At 35.5% G+C, this 22,351-nt stretch overlaps 1 protein-coding gene across 1 annotated transcript in view; it reads right to left on the bottom strand.

The window, feature by feature from the left end:
* Window positions 1–5,656: 5,656 nt before the first annotated feature.
* Window positions 5,657–22,351, bottom strand: part of LOC134840075 (uncharacterized) — a 282,869-nt gene continuing 266,174 nt past the window's right edge. The window contains exons 2-7 of the mRNA XM_063855730.1: window positions 18,685–18,835; window positions 17,224–17,341; window positions 16,939–17,024; window positions 8,205–8,460; window positions 7,711–7,994; window positions 5,657–6,344 (exon numbers count right to left, since the gene is read on the bottom strand). Of these exons, the coding sequence (XP_063711800.1) occupies window positions 6,231–6,344; window positions 7,711–7,994; window positions 8,205–8,460; window positions 16,939–17,024; window positions 17,224–17,341; window positions 18,685–18,822 (996 nt within the window). The 5' untranslated portion in view covers window positions 18,823–18,835 and the 3' untranslated portion in view covers window positions 5,657–6,230. The remainder of the gene's footprint in view (window positions 6,345–7,710; window positions 7,995–8,204; window positions 8,461–16,938; window positions 17,025–17,223; window positions 17,342–18,684; window positions 18,836–22,351) is intronic.

The raw sequence follows: 22,351 nt of genomic DNA on the forward strand, positions 1-22,351 counted from the left end.
ACAAGATAGTTACTAGTAAAATTCCCACTGAAAAACAAATTACGCAAAGAGGCGAAGCTGCACTTCGCAAGCACAAGCGAGAAAACGGCAAAAAAAGCAGCTCTAAAATGGTGAAAATGTGAAATAAGAAAAAAAAGTATAAACAAATCTTGAACAACAACACTGCTGCGAGACTCCGGAATCGAACCCCGATCCGGAGGTTGAGATTCGAGCATCCTCCCATCTGCGCCATATTCGCTTATAGTCGACCAATATAGGTTGATAAGCGATATACAAATGACCCAAATCTTTCACGCTGAATAAAAAAGTTTAGGAAAAAAACATAAAATTTTAGAGTTGGTTTACATTTACAACCAACATGAACCCAACTTTCGCATCCGGTATTTAAAATGCATACATGCCCAACAAATCTGTTGACCAGACAAATTTGTTGAAAAAGAATTCAGTTATTTGGGAAAAAGGAGTTGTATTACTTGTTTTACTAGTTTTTATAAAAAAAATTTCTAAAATCGTACAGAGAATTCAACCAAATTTGGTTTAATTTAATTACTTGTGCCATTACAGGAAGATATCAAATTAATTTTTAACAGTGTCGTCCAAAGCATGAACGTTACGTCTCTCCAAATATGTGCAATCAGATGCTAGGCTTGAACTGAATAAAAATGAAGATTTCAAAAAAAAATGTTAAGTAGCTTGTTTGCAGCAAAAAAAAATCTATTTTACGGTTTGATAAAGCTGGCTGATTACGATTGTAATGAGCATGGTTGGCCGGTTGCTGTGCAAGTTGTACAAAACAGTCCCAACATTTCAATAAACGCAAAAAAAAACAGGCAAAACGGCGCTTCGCACCAAATGCGATGGACCACAAACGCAGCATTGAAGCTAGTAGACAAACAGGAAATTAGAGGCCAAATAATAAAAAAAACTGAAAAAGTCAAAAAACTAATTCAAAATAATCCAAGACTTTGTCTCAAACGATTTTCACCAAGAGGAAAACAAAACCATCAATACAGTGCTGATTTAAATTGTCCGGAAAAAATGAACAAAACTTGAATTTTCAAACACGTTTTTCTCAAAATGGGATAGGATTAGACAAAAAAGAAGAGAAAAAACGTTGCTTAGAATCTCCTCAGAGTTAATATGGTACAATTTTTTCTCCGAAGTTCTCAACCAGAATTTTACCCCAAAAAGAGTCAATTTGGCGTTTTTATAATTAATCAAGAATTACGCTGAAACTACTCCAATAGATGAGAAAATAGTTTTACAAGAAACCTGTTACACATCCCAACAAAGTTCTAGAAGGGTTAAATCTCTAAAAATTTAAGTAAATTGTTTAAAATTTATTTTTAAGCAAAGATTTTGGGTTTTATATAATAAAAATCATGTTTCTTGACTATCAAGCAAAAATATTTTCTCTTATTAAGGTTTTTGGAAATTTAATCCTTCTAGAATTTTTTGGGCTGTGTAAGAGGCTTGGCTTCTTGTGGTATATTTTCTTCATCAATTAACAAAGTAGTTAAACGTAATTTTTGATTAACTGAAAAAATCCAAAATGACCCATTTTTGGTTGTGAATTTCGGAGAAAAAATTGCATCATATTAATTTTGATGAAATTCCAAGCAATTTTTGTTTTCTTCACTTTTTGTCTAATCTTAACGCAATTTGATAAAAATGTGTTCAGTAATCAAGTTTTGTTCGTTTTGTCCGAATAATTTGAATCAGCACTGTACAATCGCCCGCGTGAACTAATTTATCAAGCCCACAAACCGTACGTAAACTGCTTGAATACAACAATGTTGATTTGAGCTAATAAACTTTTGAATTCTATTACATGCGTACTCCCGGAGGGGAGAAGTCCGGCGAAAAAATGAGCCTGAACAACTTTCAAACTTAAATTTGAACAAAATGAACTTTAATCCTCAAACAAGCAAGTTTTTAGATTGACCGCCCTATACAATTGGGCCACTGAAGCTTACAGAAGCCGCAAAAGGGATGTACAAAATCACAACTTTGCATGTAATAGTTTGGAATGTAATAGACTTGGAATGTGATAAATCAACCATACGGCCTTGCAATTAGTAACCTGGAAAGCCAAAATATACATTTCAGAAGCGCGTTTATGAATTTTAAATAACAATTAACTTTCTTCGGTTCATGAAATAAAAGTGCACCAACTGTGATAACTAATAATTAAGTAAATGACAACGTTCATGCTATCAGAACGCCCACTGAACCTCCAGTTTTGAAAGTACTACCAAAGGTAGTGCTAATATTTGCTACTTAGGTTGGAAAAACAGTAGCTTTTTTGCATCAAACTGCGCTCTGCTTGTGTAAAGAATGAAATTGACAGTTTTAGACAGTCGACTTTGCTTTCGTAAAATCACGCCTACCACAACAGTCCAAATTTACAAAGACTGAGAGGTTCAGCTAAAGCTGGAGGCACCTATTTGTTTTCGTTTTAAAATGTATCTTACTAATGCGGGATGAAATGCTCAATTTTCAATATTTCAAAAGTTGGACTTTACCCAAAACCTAATTTTCTAAAGAAGAAAAAAATTCGTACCAAGGATGTAATCGTTTATGCAGGGAATTTTTTGTACCTTGTTTGTTTTAATCAAATCATTAACCTCAGAATTGGTGGGAAAATTTTTTCGAAGTTCATAAAAGTTTATCTTCTTAAATTAGGGTGCTGTTGTTGACCTCTACTTAAAATAGGTCGAAGATTTTGTTGACCTGTGCTTTTGACTGAACCCGTAGCCGCAGAGCCTTTAACGCACGGAAGATTTGCAAAAGCTGTTTGTTTTTCGATTAAACTCTCTAAATCTCAAGTTTTCGAGAATAGTAAAAAATATACTATTGATCAAACATCCCCATCCAGAATTTTTAGAAGGCAAAAAATGGCAAGGTGACCATGCAGGCAAACAAGGAAATAAACAAGGAACCATTTGTTTGAAAATAGGTGGTGTACTTTTTGAGAAAAAATATTTTCGAAAAGAGAAGCGTCTCAGAAACTAAGAAATTAATTACCATACATTTTCATTATACCTGAAAATATACCTGAAAAAGTTTCAGCAATTGGACTTTTCCCAAAAACGCTACATTTTTTTCACAAAAATTAAAGATTTTTTACAAAAATTATCTTAATTTGTTTCATCCATTGGAGTCTTTATCTCAGACTCAGACTGGCAGGGTTGTTTTTGGGACCGACTTATGCAGCGAAGAAGTACAAAAACTGTTTCTTGGATTTGCAAGGATACAAAAAAACTTGGATACTTGGATTTGCAAGGATACAAAGGGTACCGACTTATGCAGCGAAGAAGTACAAAAACTGTTACTTGGATTTGCAAGGATACAAAAAAACTTACATTTCCCAATTTTAAAAAAATAATTATATGACCACGAACAATTTATGATTGGCATTTTTTTGATATAATTACCCTAAATTGAGAAAACTGAATCAGTAGTAAATTTTTTATTCCACTGGAAATTCCACTGGGAAAAAACTAGTAATTAAAATGTACTTTTGAAGCTCAAAGTGGATTGTATACTTTTGAGTTCGATAATGGAGTTTGGCTTCCTGTTAACAATGGAAATGAAAGAAACTTAAAAATCAAAAATCAAACCACAAAAAAAAAGAAATCAATATTGAGCTGAGTATTTTTCCTAAAAATATGATTTTCCTTCGTGAGTTATATGGGTCAAAAATCGGTTTACTAGTGTGAGGATGAAGGCGCGCAAAGTTGTCCCATATAATGTGAAAGCAACGCAAGGATAGCGGTTTGCTGTGCAAGTAGCACAGAATGTTGAGACCAAAATAAAATTTTGAATTAAAGCCAAAAATAAAAATGTATTTTTAAAGAGGCGAAGCTGCAGCACTTCGAAAACGCTAGAGAGAACACGAGAAAAGCAGCTCTATAAAGTGCAATAAGAAAAATTCAAACAGAGAGGCGAAGCGATACAAATATGAATGACTATGAAAATCAAACGGAAAAAATTTTCAGCAAAAGCCCAAAATATCCGGAACAAAAGTTTCTAAATCATTAGAAACTATACAACAAGCTTTGCGAATGCTATACAGAAGCCAAATTTAAAATAAAAAATATTTTCAGCGGAAATAACCAGACAGACAATAATCTGATTTACCCAAAACTTTTTATTTGCAAGAAAAATAAGTCTCAATTGAAATCGAACTCCCGGGCTGTGTCGCCTCAAGCATGGGGATTACAGCAACTTGGAATAAAGATGAAGCATCGAGGTACGGGAACTAATCCGACAAAAATAAACAGACGTACGATAGTCCGAAAAAGTACAAGAACTCTAGTTAGCAAAACCGGCGCGCCCGGATTCAAACTGCAAATGTGCAATCTAAGTGTTTTACCTCTAGGCTAGATGCGCCGGATGGTTGATTGGATTTGAATTTATTAAGACCAAGCGGTAACACAGACGAAAAACTTGCGCAGAAGCCCTTCATGCCGAAAAAAAAATTCCAAAAAAAATCTCAATTATAGTCCCTTTTCCCCTCAGAGCACACACACGCGCACAAAAAAATTTTCGGACGTAACGACGCAATAAGAGGCCACTTAATTGATGTTAATTAACCCGAAACTTATTAAGTCGATAAAAAAGACGAAAAAATGAACAAAAAGTGAAATTTTAATAAATCGAGCTGGTAAAATTACAAATTTAAAATCAAATTTCGATTCGGCCGGAATTTCAAATGCTAAAAATAAATGCAGTAACAATGTTTACAGCTTAAATAAACGATTCTTAGATGTGGCAACTAAGCCGACAAAACATTAGCAGACAAATAATAGGCCGAAATTTTTTTTTGAACCGAAACCTTAAAAAAAAACTAGTCCTGGTAAGATTAGAGATCAGGACCTTTGCCGTTCCAGGCGTATTCGTTACCGCCAGGCTAAGCCTGCATGACACTACAAAATTTGAATTCATTACGAACTAACGTACCAAAGTTGTGCACATATTGTTTACGGGAAAAAAGTCTAGTAGCCGATTGCAATACCCTTGCTATCGCAAGGTTAATAAGCCTCGAATTATTAAACATTCGGCTACGTCTCAGATTTGATCTGCGGCCTAGAAATTATGAGTCTGACGCACTAACCACTCGGCCACGGACATTTAATAAGTCACAAACACTAGCCACAAATAAAGCAGAGAATAGATGCTATGAAATTTCTACTGCTACAGATCGTGATTATAGCAAAAGTGCCACCAAATAAGTGAACATTTAATGGACACTTCTATTAGCAAGTTAGGTTTGGAAAAAAGAAGGTTCGTACTAATTCACTAACGCTTGCGAACTTGCTAGAATAATTAACTCAAATTGAAAAAACTAGATCAATGGGTAAAGTTTTCATTGTTGAGAAATCTGAAAATTACATTCCACTTTCGAAACTAGAAGTCGACCATGTTCCAAGACTAAAACTTTTCCTGGAAAAAATATCATCAACACATATAGAACAGTCTGAATAAGATTCTGAATAAAGTATGAATTCAGTTATCCGAAACAAAAGACAAATTTATAATAATTGTTGAAAAATTCGATGAAATAATCAGTTATTTTCGATTTTTGCCACCAGGTTTGAGAACATGAGCGTTAAAAATAAAGACCCTGATCTTGCACGCCCCGGAAAAAATACAGGCTTCAACATTTGTCAATTCAATTTGAATCCATATTTTTTTCAAAGCAGTCTACATGTAGAGGTAATAAGATTACGATTCCAGTCACCTTAAAGTGTATTGACCCGAAATCAAATACGCGTCATGTTAAAAATAATATTTAAGTTCCTGAGCGTATTCAACTCCAGATTCGAACGTTCTATGAAGCACCGTGACTACATACTTTTCATATTTCAATTAGTGTTAACTAAAATTCAATCTAAGAGCTCCCAAACAATCCAAATTGAATCGCAATGAACACATTGATAACTATTTACATTGATATTGACAAATCACTCAAGACCAAAAGTTTTTAAGCCCAAAAAAGAATTCAATGAACCAGGGAATGAAACAGATTACATATGAAGGCGTAAGTCAAGGAATGTCTTCACTAATAAGTAACTTCACTTCATGAAAATGAATAAAAGTGTATTTTAAGCAAGTTGCTTAGTCTCAGTAGTTTGAAATGCGAAGTATTGCAGACCCCATCTCCATCCTAATTAGTTCTACTCTTTAGTTTCGATATGAACACTCTTCAAATCTCTCAGTCCGCTCTAGATCTGAGTGGAGTATCCCAGTGGCATCTTCTGGGGGAGCTCATCTGCCTGCTCATCGATTCCAGCGACCACCAGGATCGGGAACTTCTTCTCGTTTGCGCCGTAGATTACCTGAAAGAATCTTGGCCATAGAAATTTTTTCTTTACACAGAGACTAAGCTGAGCTTCGCACCATTTGCGACACAAAGCAAGAAAGCCACTAAGTCGATATAATATGGACCGAAAAAAAATTAAGACTATAGAGTTATTAGGTAAAATTACAAACGACATAAAATAATGCGAATAGGGCAGATATTTAAAATCCCATAAATCAAAAAATATATCTGTAGCGTTAAATTGGTTATCTGTAGCGGTAAACTGGTTGCCAAGAGGCTTCAAGGAAATGAGTCCAGATGAGAAGAGTCCTGTAAAAAAAAGTTGTTTACGGGCAAAAAGTCCAGTACCCGATTGCAATACCCTTGCTTATCACAAGGGTAATAAAACTAGAAAACCATCAAAAGAAAGTATGAAAGTTATCTGCCATCCCGACGTTATATCTTGAATGTGTTTATTAAATATCTGTAGAGCTCAAAGCTTGGTTTTCTTCGAAAATTTTCAGCTTACAAAAATTATATTTTTGTTCCAGCCGGAATTAAACTGATAATTCCTTTAAAAAAACAATCGACTCCAGGCTCACAAATTACTCATTGGAGTTCATGTAAATATACAGATAAAATTTGTTTATTAGAATTAAATGAGAAAATTTTAAGGATAGCTGACAGGCAGTTGTAAAAGGGTCAATGAATGCAATTAAACAGAAAAAAAATAGACTTTTTTTGAAAATGTTTATTTCCAAGAAAAAAAAACAGATTTCCAAGAAAAAAATTCAAGCTCTTTGAAACTCTAGAAAAAAATATGATTGGCCCTTTTGTTGATAAACTTGAGCCAATTTGATAAAACTGGCTCAATAAGTAAAGAAATATTTCGCTGGGAAAATTGAAAATTAAATACCACTTTCGAAACTAGAAGTCGATCACGTTTTTCGTGGCCTTTACATGTTCGCTGTTCAACAGTGGAATTTGCCTTCCTTTTAAAAAACGAAATGAATTGAATTACAAAAAAATCGCAAGTCAAACCGCGAAAAAGTTTACTTGAGAAACTATTTGGATGCGAATGAAATTCAGGCGGATATAGGTTAACTTTCCGTTTGCAAACGCCTATACTTGATTTTTTTTGCTTTCTGTATAAAATAGGTCATTAAATGTGATTTCGAAGTCATAAATGGACAAAAAATTGCCCACACTGGTCAAAAATAGATTTTTTTGTTTCATCGTCAACTTTAAAAGTTTTTAATTTATATTATTGGCCAATCAAATTTTCATTTAATTAAATGATCAATTGAAAAAAGGACAAACTTCAGGTCGAAAGTAGTTAATTTTGTTCAATACTTAGAAGGGTTCTCCTTTTCTTTCGAGCAGAAAAGTATGCGGGCACTAACATTGTAGGAAGGTGGCTTCTCGCTAGAGGTGTCAGACGCAGGTGCCACTCGTCGCACCACTGGGTCGTTGGAGGAGTTGCACAACATCCAGAGGATGGCGAACAGGCATGCGGTGATTGAGGAGATGAGGAGGATCTGCATGGTGTTCCTGTCCTGCCAGATGCCTCTTAGGTACGCCATATCTCCTCTCTCTTCTTCATCGTGATCTCCATATTGGTGTTCACGGCGATCTTCCCCGTGATTATCCTTGTACGACAGTTCCGGGTACTTCTTGGCCTCCGCGTCTTTTGAAATATAATCACTTATGACAGGAAAATGTTAATTCATTCATTTTGCGACAACCAATAACGCATATTTCGATATTTTAGATTCAAAGCACACTTTTTCTTATTGACAACACTAAGTTTACGAAAAAGTAAACATTGCGTGATTTGTAATGGACATTTACTGGCTTTATATGCATGCTTCGGTTCTTCCGATCAAATGAAACCAACCTTGCTCAACGGGCACGAGGATTCCGATATTCTTGAGCAGGTTTTCGAACTCATTCAGAGCCGCCTCCTCGTCGCTTCCGAGGATGACGTCATTGTTGTCCATTGCCTTACCCACTTCTTTCTGCTGAGCTGCCTGTTCCAGCTGGTTCTGGGACACTGGTTCCAGAGAGAAGATGTCCGGAACGGAGAAGAAGTTAGAGAACAGGTCGGTGAGACCAGACAGCTGTTGGTCCAGACCTCCCATCCCAAAGTCCATCTAAAACACACCAAATCACTCACATTTATGAAATTGTTAATTATAAAACATAAGGTTTCTCGCCAACCACCGTCTAACCCCCACATACAGTTTTAAAGAATTTTTCTAGTCGTTTTCACGTAGATCTCAATTGCAATGAACATAGGCAACAGGAAATTTGAAAAATGTCAAGAAAGCCAAAAACTTGAAATGTCAAGAAACCCAAAATGATTTTGAAAGTAACTTATAAAACAGACGCGAGATGAAGCTCCGCAAGACTTGCCGTACAATAATTGGTAGCAAGTTGATAAAAAATTAGACGAAGCCACTTACTCAAAAAAAAACATAGCCAATCAAAGATTAGAAAAGAGTAATGAACGCAAGTAAACAAAAAACACTGACTTTGTTAAAAAAAATCTCGACATTTGAAATTCAAAGAAAAAAATAGATGCCCTTTAAGCTCTTTGAATTTTTAGAACGATTTATCACTGGCGCTTTTTTGATAACATAAACCAAACTTGAGAAAACTGGATCAACAGGTAAAGTTTTTTATTCCGCTGGAAATCTAAAAATTAAATTCCACTTTCGAAACTAAAAATCGATCACGTTTTCTTGCGCCATTTGCACGTTCGTATTTGGAGAGTGCTATTTACGTCACTTTCAGCAGATGAATTTCAACTGAACTCAAAAAGTGCATTATACCTTAAGTGCATCAATATTTTAAGACTTTTCCTGAAAAGAAAAAACAAAAAATAAGCAAAACCTATATAAGAGTCATCACTACGTTCATTACTCTTAATATCAACAGAAAAAAAAACACGTCTACGATTATTTCGTTCTCGAATCATGTTCAATTTAAGGAAAACATTTCAAAAACACGTATTAAAAAATTTGTTTACAGGAAAGTCTAAAGTTTAAGCAAGTGATAAAAAATCAAAAGTCAAACCACAAAAAAGTCGAAGTTGAGCTAAATCAAGTTTACGATTTTTTCTTTCAAAAACAAACGACCTGAATAAAACGACACTTAGTTAAATGACACTTAAAATTCCTTAAAAATTGTTAATTTCCCAATTGGAAACAGATGTTGTCCGCATGTACAAGTTCATAAAATCAATGAATACACCCTAAAATTGACGTTTTTGTATGCGGGGCGGGGAACTGCTGGGTAGCAGAAGGCACATAGCCATACCCTTTAGACGAAAAAGAATAATACAATACGTTACGACGTAGAATTAGGCTAGCCGAGAGATGGCAACACAAAAAAAATCTTTTACGAACACTCATGAAATAAGTAATTTATATTGTGTAAGCTGCGATACATCTGACGGTTTTTGAACTGAAGTGAAGATTTGACAACGGTCAGTATCCTAACACTGACGTGAGGAATTCAATCAATTTTCTAAAGGATTAGTTCACCCTCATATTTCGTAATTTTCATTTGGACCGAAATTACTAGCAACTTTTAATTCTTTGAGAATCCAGCAAATTTCAATACAACAGCAAATTTCATTACTTTGAGAATCAATACTTTGATTAAATGCATGAAAACCACGAAACATGAAAACTGCATCATACTACCAATGATGTTTTTCAGCTAATATCAAAGCTACATTATCAACTCAACACAACTGTGACAAAATTCAGACAAAACTATTTTTAAACCGCAAACAGTATATTTTAACGTGAAACCATATTTGCCAACGAAACACGTGCTAAATTCAGTCAGTTTATTCTATCGGTTTGCAGCTAACAATCGACTTTAGCTCTTATACATCGCCCTCCTCCACCTGCAAATTTGCATTTACAAAACTTATGTTCACAAGATCCGATTGCAATCAAAATTGACATGAGGCCTAATTAAATTGATGTTTATGTCAGGGACGGATCTAGGATTTTCTCGAGGGGGGGAGGGGGGGGCGGATTTTCAAAAAATTTTCCAAAATTTTGACGACCTTTTTTTTTAGGTCGACCAAATTGATCTAATTGTGACGGAATTCCCAAAGCACTGTTTTGCCCCTATTTTGACTAAATTTTTTGCGTCACAGGCAAATTTTTGAAAAAACAGTCAATAAAGCCGTTTTTGGGCACTTTGAAAAATTTTGACAAAAAAATCGCGTTTTTTTAGCGCGCGCTACCCCTCAAAGTTAGTATGTATTGGCGCCGAAGGCGCCTTTAGAAAAATTTTAGGGTCGGTCTGGCAAAAATGGATTTCTGAAAAAGTATCAAAGGGGGGACCCTTTGGGTCGGCAGGGGGTCGAATCCCTGAGGGGGGGGAGGCGTCCGCCAAACCCCCCCCCCCCCCCACCCCTAAATCCGCCTATGTCATGTGGGTGAAAAAAGAGTTTTGTAAAAAGTACTTCTGCCAATATTATCCCTACATGTGAAACTTCAAAACCTAGCCAACAGACAGTTGGAAAAGTGTTAATTAACGCAAGTAAACAGAAAAAAAAGGCGACTAGTTTTTTTTTCAAAACCTCAACCTTTGAACTTCAAAGAAAAAATAGATGCCCTTAAAGCACTTTGATTTTCAAGAACAACTAGGGGCCCAGCTGAAAGCTGGAGAGACCTGTTTGATTATTTTAATATTGATTATTTTAAAAATGTTTTAAAGTTTCAGGTTTCTCAAGTCGATAGCGCCCTTCCTACGCAAAAAAAGTGAAAGAGAAGCTTATGCATTCATTATGCAAATCTGGATGGGTAGTTTTTGAAGAAATCGAACAAGTTTGAAAAAAAAGGCCTAAAAACCGAAAAATTGACTATTCCTAAGTGTATAGCTCTTCCCCTAGATAAATTAGGGACGAGCCGTTTGTGTAGGGGGGGTTCCTACAACCTGGTCTATCGATTAAACCCTTAATCCCAAATCTGGACGGGTAGTTTTTGAGGAAATCGGAAAGATTTGAAAAAAGGCCAAAAAAGTGACTTTTCCTAAGTCTATAGCTCTTCCCCTAGGCAAGTTAAGGACCAGCCGCTTGTGCAGGTGAGTTTCCTACACCCTTGTCTATCGATTAAACCCTTAATTCCAAATCTGGATGGGTAGTTTTTGAGGAAATCGATAATTTCCGAAAAAATAGGCAAAAAAATCAAAAAAGTGACTTTTCCTAAGTCTATAGCTCTTCCCCTAAGCAAATTAGGGACCAGCCGCTTGGGCAGGGGAGTTTCCTACAACCTGGTCTATCGATTAAACCCTTAATCCCAAATCTGGATGTGTAGTTTTTGAAGAAATCGAAAAAGTTTGAAAAAATGGCCTAAAAACCGAAAAATTGACTATTCCTAAGTGTATAGCTCTTCCCCTAGACAAATTGGGGACAAGCCGTTTGTGTAGGGGGGGTTCCTACAACCTGGTCTATCGATTAAACCCTTAATCCCAAATCTGGACGGGTAGTTTTTGAGGAAATCGGAAAGATTTGAAAAAAGGCCAAAAAAGTCAAAAAAGTGACTTTTCCTAAGTCTGTAGCTCTTCCCTAGGCAAGTTAAGGACCAGCCGCTTGTGCGGGGGAGTTTCCTACAACCTGGTCTATCGATTAAACCCTTAATCCCAAATCTGGATGGTTAGTTTTTGAGGAAATCGATAATTTCCGAAAAATAGGCAAAAAAATCAAAAAAGTGACTTTTCCTAAGTCTATAGCTCTTCCCCTAAGCAAATTAGGGACCAGCCGCTTGTGCAGGGGAGTTTCCTACAACCTGGTCTATCGATTAAACCCTTAATCCCAAATCTGGACGGGTAGTTTTTGAGGAAATCGAAAAGATTTGAAAAAAGGCCAAAAAAGTGACTTTTCCTAAGTCTATAGCTCTTCCCCTAGGCAAGTTAAGGACCAGCCGCTTGTGCAGGTGAGTTTCCTACACCCTTGTCTATCGATTAAACCCTTAATTCCAAATCTGGATGGGTAGTTTTTGAGGAAATCGATAATTTCCGAAAAAATAGGCAAAAAAATCAAAAAAGTGACTATTCCTAAGTCTATAGCTCTTCCCCTAAGCAAATTAGGGACCAGCCGCTTGGGCAGGGGATTTTCCTACAATCTGGTCTATCGATTAAACCCTTAATCCCAAATCTGGATGGGTAGTTTTTGAAGAAATCGAAAAAGTTTGAAAAAATGGCCTAAAAACCGAAAAATTGACTATTCCTAAGTGTATAGCTCTTCCCCTAGACAAATTGGGGACAAGCCGTTTGTGTAGGGGGGGTTCCTACAACCTGGTCTATCGATTAAACCCTTAATCCCAAATCTGGACGGGTAGTTTTTGAGGAAATCGGAAAGATTTGAAAAAAGGCCAAAAAAGTCAAAAAAGTGACTTTTCCTAAGTCTGTAGCTCTTCCCTAGGCAAGTTAAGGACCAGCCGCTTGTGCGGGGGAGTTTCCTACAACCTGGTCTATCGATTAAACCCTTAATCCCAAATCTGGATGGTTAGTTTTTGAGGAAATCGATAATTTCCGAAAAATAGGCAAAAAAATCAAAAAAGTGACTTTTCCTAAGTCTAAAGCTCTTCCCCTAAGCAAATTAGGGACCAGCCGCTTGTGCAGGGGAGTTTCCTACAACCTGGTCTATCGATTAAACCCTTAATCCCAAATCTGGACGGGTAGTTTTTGAGGAAATCGAAAATTTCCGAAAAAATGGGCAATAAGTGAAAAAAGTACCGAGTTGTGAAGCTTTTCTAAGACCGTAGGGGGTGGGGTAGGGTAAAAATTGCCCGAAATTTCATGCATGCAGGTAGGTGAAACGCTACTGAATCCATTGGTACCACTTTTATGAGAATCTGACGGGTAGTTTTTTGGGAAAGCGAATTTTTCGAAAAAACGTCTCAAAAAAAAAAAAAAAAAAAAAAAAAAAAAATATATAAAAAAAAAAACCAGATCTCATCTGGAAAAAAAAAAACGTTTTCATAATACCTGTTTAATAAATCAAACAGGAACTAATGATTGGCGCTTTTTTGTTAAAATTAACCCAATTTGAGAAAACGATCAATAGGTAAAATTTTTATTTCGCTGAAAAATCTGAAAATTAAATATAACTTTCGAAACTAGACCTACACTTTTGCAGTTTAACACCTTTTTGCTGTTTGATAGTAGATTTTGCCTTCCTTTTAACAAATAAATGAGCTAAACTTGAAAAGAAATCAAAATTCAAACCGCTAAAAAGTAAATTTGAGCCTGAACAAATTAAGACATTTCCAGAGTTTGAGCCTGCACAAATTTGAGCCTAAATAAATTAAGACTTTTCCAGAGTTTCAGTTTACGAATACCTTTTTGAAATGACGTTCGATGTTGTAAACTGAAATAAAACTTTAGGATAAAAAGATTTTTAATTATTATATGAAAATTGCTGTTATAAACAATTTCATATTGTAATTTTACGAAGCGTATGACAATTTGCAGAATATTTTTTCCAAGAAAATCATATTCCAGCAAACAATAAATTGGACAAGATACTATGTATCACAACATGGTGAGATACTTGTTTAACTTTCCGAACCACATGAGAACGCGAAAAAAATTAGCCAAAATTCGATTTCAATCGGAGTAAAAAGGAAATAAACAACAATTCAAAAAAATTCCGAAGAATAACAGCCAGAAGACTCTAAAGTACGATTTCAACCGTGAAAAAAAAACTGATTTTTGTTCTCAAGACCGAAAGTGAGAAAAAGCACGAATGCGAAATACCAGTAACAAATTCAAGTTCCACAAAAAAATACTGTGGAGGATCGGGTGATATGTCATATTGAAGATTTTTCTCGGATTTCACATCAATTAGAAACATAGTCAACAGGATGTTGCAAGTGTCCATGCACTCAATGCAATCAAACAAAAAACTGATTGATTCACCTTTGAACTTTTCTCAACTTTCAAGCTTTGAAGAAAATAATAAATCAAGTAACAGCTCTTTGATTTTTAAGAGCTTTTCAAGATTCATACATTTTTCACACAAAAAGCGCAGCAACACTCCGCATCACTAGCAATTCATCGAAAACGTAGAATTGCAAGCTAGCAAAAAAAAACAAACGAGACGGAAACAAATGAAAAGAAAGAAATATGGTAAACTAAGTTTTAGAAAAAAATGTCGAAACTTAGTAATACCAACAGCATTAAGAAAACATTCAGTTTTTACAGATTAGCCACTAAGCCGAAAATACGTGGACAGACGGCCACTGAGCCGAAAACAAAAAAATGGCATGAAAAATATTGTCATCAAAAATGAGCGATTAAATTTTAAAACTTGATTTTTTTCACCTCACATGGCCTGAATTGTCTTACTTTTCTTTTTCTTCCATTCAAACGACGCCAACTTAGGTCACTAAGCCAACAAAAACATTAGCCAACGCCATTAAGGCCGATATAAACTTATAGCTTTTGAGCGAAAAAAAACAAGCTAACTATAGTCAGGGGTTACAATTACAAATTAGAGGAATGAATCAACATTTTTAATTACGAGGAGAACTGCTTATTATAAAAGCAAAACCCGTGATGTGGTAACTTAGCCGACATAACATAAGCAGACAAACAAAATTCCAATCATTCAATTTCTCCCAGAATTAATTTATATCATGCTGAAAAAGCAAGGCCCGCCCCCGCCGCAGTCACTGTGGCGCAAAGGCAACCCCGATACCTCTAGACCAAGTGTGAAGTAGACTGGAAAATCTTAAGGTTCAATAATTAGCAAGTTCTCAATTTCTGACAACTTGCAAGGAACGTTTACGGTGAAAAAATGTAGTTACCCACTACAAAACACTTTACACTGCTCTCCCAAGTGTAATAAAACTAACTGACTTAGAAAAATTTAATTCAAGAGGTATTTCTGCATTCCACTGGCATATATGAAAATTATAATCCACTTTTAAAACTAAAATATTTTTATTTTTACACCATTGTTCTTTCGTGTCCAGAGAGCGTAAATTGCATTCCTTTTAGAAAGTCATTTCGAATTTAACTTGAAATCACACGCGAAACCTCAAAAATAAAAGTTCGCACTATGCCTTTCTGAGACTAAGCAGTAAGGAACCGAAGAAACATTTAAGGAAGGAAGGCAGCAAGGAAGGCAAAAGAAAAACAAAAATATACAAAAGAGCTAGCTGGAAAATTTACAAATTCTAAGCTGGAAAATCTAAGCAGTAAGGAAGGTAAAAGAAAAACAAAAATATACAAAAGAGTAATCTGGAAAATTTACAACTTAGCTGGAAAAATCAGACAACTTAAGAAAAATGACAAGTAAAACAAAACAAAATAAATTCTATTTGTTATAAGTACAATTCCAGGCCAGAATCAAATCCGGGAATTTTGTCGACCAAAACATGTGCAAAAACTCTGCTAGCAAGGAGCTAAATAAGCATCTGAAACTTCATGAGCTCAGGAAGTAAATTGATCAAATATGTGAACACATTTAACAACAGAAAAAAATTGAACAATTTTATCATGAGTTTCACTATATTGCTATTAACACAATTATAGTTAGATATACTTGGTGGTGTAGTAATTAGCAGTAATTTGAGAACACTGGATCAATAGAAAAAAATTATTTCGCTGAGAAATCTGATAATTGAATTCCATTTTCAAAATAAGAAGTCGATCACGTTTTTTTTTGTGATCGTTACATTTTGTGGAGATTGCCTTCCTTTTAACAATGAAAATGAAGTGAACCTAAAAGGAAATCGATAGTCAAACCATGAAAAAAATGACTTTTTTCTGAAAAAAAAAAAACACAAAATCACCAGAATCTAAGCAAGAATACTTACTAAATTCATTACTCTAAAAAAAGGCAAAAGACAAGGGGAAAATTGATTGATTTAAATAAAATTTCAATTTTAGAACTTCAAAAAAATATAGCCAACAGACAGTTTGCACAGAGCCCATGAACGCAAAGGTAACAAAAATTACTGACTTGTTTTTTGACTTTCGAGCTTCAAATCAAAAAATGTATGGCTTTGAAACTTTTCGCAGTTCAGAACAATTTATGATCGACACTTTTTTTGATAAGTTACACAATTAGAAAAAAACTGGTTCAAAAGGTAAATTTTTTATTCTGCTGGGAAATCTGAAAATTCACATCCCTTGTCGAAACTAGAAACTCGTTTTATATAGACTTTTTCCTGTTCAATAGTTTCAACAACAATATTGAACTTCAAACCGAGTTTCATCAAAAAAATCGAGTTTCAGTTTTATAGGCGTACGTAAGCCTAGTTGAGTTTTTTTGTTAAAGCAAATTCATATTGAACTTAAAATAAGAAGTTCAATAAATTAGTTTTGTGACGATGTAACATATTTCGAAGATTTCAGAAAAACGTAACGATAATCGAACATGCATCACGTGATTATCAGTCAGATAAAAAAAGGTTATGCATCACATTCACCGGATCTTATCAGTCAGTTAAAAACATTCAAAATTTTTTGAAGGCCGCTTCATCACATTTCAAGTGCTAGATCTTTGTAATGCAAAAATCGGCTTTTCAGGCATTCACAACTTAAACCATCACCAGACTTTTTTAGATGGTATACATGTGAAAACATAATCTTACATTTTTCAGCTCCTCTTCTGCAAATCCTAACTCTATGTCACATCCGGCGTGACAGCTGTCCAAGTCCTTTTTATTCTTCTCGCAGGCTAAAATGATGAATAGCTGTCAACGGCTCATCAAATTAAAATTCCAAACATCAAAAAAAATACTTTCACTCATCCATTTAAACATATTCGTTTGAAGATTTAAGTTGAACATTTTGTTCGATTTCTCTCTCAATGCATAATTAGGAAAATATTAACATCGTTTTCTAGAATGACAGGTGCTTTAGCCTAAATGTCTTACTTGAATAACAGCTTGTTTTAGCTGACTCCTTTCCAACTTCATCGTTCACCTCCGTAAGGCCAATGGCACTCAGAAATCCACATCCAGCACAGCAAGACTCACACTTCACTTTAGAACCCTAAAACGCAATTATAGTTAATGACAAATTGTTGGCTATATCGGAGAGCTTGCGCAGTTTAATCGGTCAACCTATAGCATTTTAGGTTAATTAGTTTTTAGAAACCGTTTTTACGTGTGAAAGTTAGTAATAAGATGAAATTCGACGTCAAAATGAGCAGTTTTAGGTTGTTTTAGATTCGTTGAAAAAAAAAGATATTGCCACAATTTGGCATTAACTATAAATAGGAACCAGATGCAGTGCAAGTGGCACAGAATGTTGACCACGGTTACGTTTGCAATTGAAAAATTCTATATTTCTCTTAGGCAAGGGACGAGATCGAATGAGAAAAGCTGCGAAGTTATCTATGAATAGCTCAAGACTGTTCAAAAAAACAGTAAGCTGCAGTCACAGGACAAAAATAGCCAACTTTCAATTTCTTCACGTTTTTGGTGATTTCGCTGCAACAACTCAAGATAGTGATAAAACTTTGACATCTGATGAAGTAAATTATTTAACACAATCTAACCTGATCAAAAATAGGACAATTAAAGTTGAAAAATTCGACCCGCTTATGCGTACGTGATTTATCAACAGCCACTACACTTGTCTCGCCAGCCGTGATTGAATGGCTAAAAAACCTTTCAACTACATTTTTTTTTTGAATTTTTGATCAGTCTAGATTCTTTAAAATAGTTTTATCTATCACATGCCAACGTTTCTTCAATGTACCTTGAAAAAGAAATTAACAAAAACGTGAAGAGTTTTTAGTTCATTTTTCTGCATCAAAAAGTTGCGACTTCTATGTCCTGTAACAGAAGATTGACCGCAAGGCTCATTAAACAACTCTGAATAACCTTCAAAAACCAGACTTGGATAGAAAACTGAGCTGGTATAAAAATAAAAATTCTACACAGAGGCAAACACTAGCAATAAATCTCCAAGAAGTAGCATTAAAAGGAAAAGAGAAAGTCAAGAAAAATATTAATGAGTGACGAACCACATGTTGAAATCGTTTTTGAGTTTTATAACACCAACTGGCATGCGCTTTGGTCTTGACTCTTCTTATCATGGCAAATTTTTCAAGGTAAGAATTACAAACCGCGGCAAAACCAATTACGACTTGGGCTCTTTCCATAAAATTCGCCTCCCAACAAATATTTCGACCAGCAAACATTATAACTCAAACACTAAAAAAACTGCTGGACCTTCGCTATAATCTTTTGGAACAAGTATAAGCTACGATGTTAAAGAGTCTCAGTTTGAAAAAGTTCTGGCTACTGAACTCTGATATGTAGTCAACTAATGTACTCTCGGAAACATAATCGGATTATAATCATATAAACCAGTTATTTTGTACTTACATCATCTTTGCCAGAAAACTGACTGTAGCATTGCTTTGCACATTTGTTAGGGCTAGGATGAACCTCTTTGTAGGTTGACATCTCCGCCGCCATAAGTCCGGCAATGAGAATTGCGATACATGCCAATTTAAGCATCATTTTGATATTTTCTGAAATACATAATATCTGAGAGCATCCTCCGGTTTTGAATTAGTGTACGATCTATCAAGATTAGATTGTTAAAGATCAATCACACAAACTCAAAGCGGAACTTCAAACCACTTGCGAAACAACTTAAGTGTAGAATTGCAAGATAGCGATTAGAAAATGAGTTAAAAAGTTTTTGACAAAGAAAATTTAAATTCAGAGAAACAATTCACCGATCAGCCACTAAAACTACAATACGTGAGTAGATGTCCATCAAGTAGAAAACAAAAAAAGGCCATGAGCATTTGTTGTCATATGAAAATTTGAGCTTGAAGTTCTGCACCACAAGCGACCTTAAGTATAAACACATTAAACAATCATTACTCTCCAAACGAAACAAACTAGGTTGAATGAGGCAATAATATATAAGCCGGAACCATTTAAGCTGAACAAAAGAAATAAACAAAGTTAGGGTTCGTACATTTGCAAATAACAAAACTAATTTAAGATGAAAGCTGCTCACAGCTCAAGAAAAACACGTTACGTTGCAAATGAACGGACACAACCCAAGCAGATAGCTGAAAGCCCTGGAAAACAAGGTTTGGCCGGGATTGGAACCCAGTTCATTACAGAAAAACAACAAGGTTCGGCCGCGACTGGAACCCTAGATATTAGTGTGCAAAGTCAACCGCGTTAACTCTAAAGAATTATTTCAGCCGAACAGTTTCAGCCTTGTTACCAAACAATTTAGGATCTTCAGACAGTTTACACAGCATCCAGAGACTTGTCGATCCAGAGATTACTTCCTCGATTATTGCACTAAACGAACATGCAGAACAATTTAGGCAGAACAATTTAGTGAGAGGAAGAATCTGAGACAGCGTGATTATAAAAATTGAAAAAGACAAAGAATTACTCGCCATGAAAAAGGACGAGATTAGCGAAGCGCTGTATACTAGGTTGAGATCAACGGGGGCGCAGCCGGCTATGCTGTATGGTTTGGCAAAAGAACACAAACAAGGCACACCACTTCGTCCCGTCCTTTCTTTACCTGGTAGCTCATATGACCACCTAAATAAAACATCATCAAAATAGTTTGATAAAATTGAGGGGCTAACAAAGAAACGAACACTCAAATGTACAGAGATCTTGGAGAAAACAGAATTGCACTCTGATGAGAGTATAATCTCCCTTGATATGAAGAGTTTATACACTAATGTCCCGCTCAAGTAAGCTGTTGAAATAGCCCTGAGGAGATTATATGAGCAAACCGATCCTCCGGAAATATCTCGCAAAATTTTGAAAAAATTACTAAATTTGGCAATGAGTAAAGTACACTTCAAATGCAATGGTTTGTGGTATGTACAAAAGACGGTTTAGCAACTGGCACCTCCCTTGCAGTAATACCGGCAAATTTGTGTCTCAAAGAATACGAACCTGCTTTAATGAGAGAAGTACCAACATTGACTGTGCTAAATGAGGATATCAAGGAGTTCTGCCCTGGATGTCAGAAAAAGGTGACAAACTGAATTGAAGGGGTAGAATTCGAAGCTTACTTGAATTGGTATCAATTATTGTGCTAACATATCAGAATCTAAATACGCAGACATCGCTGAAACAGTATGGTATTGCAGGACTTGCAAAAAAACAACAAGCAGATCGGACTGAGAATGGTGTTGAAGTTTTTCAAACATATGTGGACGACATAGTTAGAAAAGTCAAGGTTGATCCTCGGGTAGTCCTCAAGGCTGCAAATAAATTGCATCCAAATTTGCAGTTCACCACAAAAGAACTTGATAATAACGGTTATTTGGCCTTTTTGGATTTAAATGTCAACGTGGATTCAGGGAAAAAGGTCACATGTGGTTAGTACCAAAAAACCACTGATGCCGGCACCATTCTGAGTTTGAGAGTTTGCGCACCTTATCAATACAAAAGAAACGTTATTGAAGGGACGGTCCATTGAATTTTCAGAAGTAACTCAACATGGGAAAATTTTGACCGGCAATGGAAAAAAATGAGGAACAATGGATTGAAATTCAATATCCGAATAATTGGTCGGACAGATTAGTGTTTGAAACTTTTAACAAGATCATTGAGGGAAAGAAAAATTTAGAGAAGGCAGCATCAGAACCGAGAAATGATAAATAATTGAAAGAATCACACACCGATATTTATTAATTAATTACAGTTGTTTAAATTTGATTGGTCGAAAAATTCTCGGTTTTTCAGATCTTTGATCGTTTTGTAAATTTTATAAGAAACTTATTATCCTGATGATGCACAAAATGTGCGAAAATGTTTGAATGAACACTTTGAAATTCCTAGCACTAAATGAAGTGTGAGCTATTTGGGTTTTTCAGTTTTTTACACCCATGATGAGGATGATGACGATGAAAGAAATAATTGCATTAAAAAATTAATGCAAAATCAAAAAAAAAAATAAGCAAGGCAAGATCGACCGTTTGAACGGCTGCAATTCAAGAAACCATGAACAAGAGTTCATTTCATCAAACAATGACACAGTTCCCTCTGAAAGAGGTTCGTTGACTGTTCTCTTGAAATACTCGAGGGGAGCGAAGATGTCTACACCAAATCGTAACAATTCGTTGACGGATTTCTCAACGCAAAGAAAGAAGAACTTCTCGGTCTGCCACTTCCTTGCTGTTTGAATTGTGGAGAGGGTGGTGGTCTTCCGGCTGGTGGTCACCTTAAAAAAAATACGCATAAAATGGCAGCTCTGTAAGACCATGTGACATTTTGTAGAACAGTGAAACATCGATGAAAATAAGACGGTAACAGATAGGCAGAGTTTTCATGAGAAAAAACTGGTCTTTATAGGGCATTGAACCGATAACCCTTTTCAGACACTTTCGATTGAAATTTTCAAGATTTCGGATATAACATAATGAAGGAAACCAAACAGGGGATGCATAACAAATGATACTCTTGATACACATGTTAACAAACATGGGCTTGGTGGGTTGAGAGACAGTGAAAAGAAAATTGCGTTTAATAAAATGAGACTGCACTTTTCGTGATTGACCGATAAATCATTTGCAGTACACCATTTTGTAAAAGAAGCAATATCAAGCTGTAGAAAAGTAATACCAGTAGTAAACAACTTGGAATCATCAGCGAGCAAATAACATCTGGAAAACTCTATACACTCTGGCAGATCATTGATAAAAAGAAGAAAAAGAAGCTGCCTTGAGGAACGCCACTAGTAACAGGACGAGGATTGGAAATCTGCGCGTTTATACGAGCACACTGTGCTCGGTTACAGAGATACAACGAAAAAAGTAACAAGAAATCATGATCGAAACCATAGATTGATAGCTTGTTTGGAATGATATCATGACGAACAGAATCAAAGGCTCTACTAAAGTCAAAACAAACAGCAGCAGAAGGAACGTTGAAATCACTAGTGTGGTTTACTTCATCATGAAATGATAGCAACTGTGTTACAGTTGTTCGTTGTTTTCTGAAACCATGATGAGAGTTTGACAAATTTTTTTCGAATGTTAGGATATATATGGTT

The sequence above is a fragment of the Symsagittifera roscoffensis genome, chromosome 2 (genome assembly GCF_963678635.1).
Source record: "Symsagittifera roscoffensis chromosome 2, txSymRosc1.1, whole genome shotgun sequence".
Taxonomy (NCBI): domain Eukaryota; kingdom Metazoa; phylum Xenacoelomorpha; order Acoela; family Convolutidae; genus Symsagittifera; species Symsagittifera roscoffensis.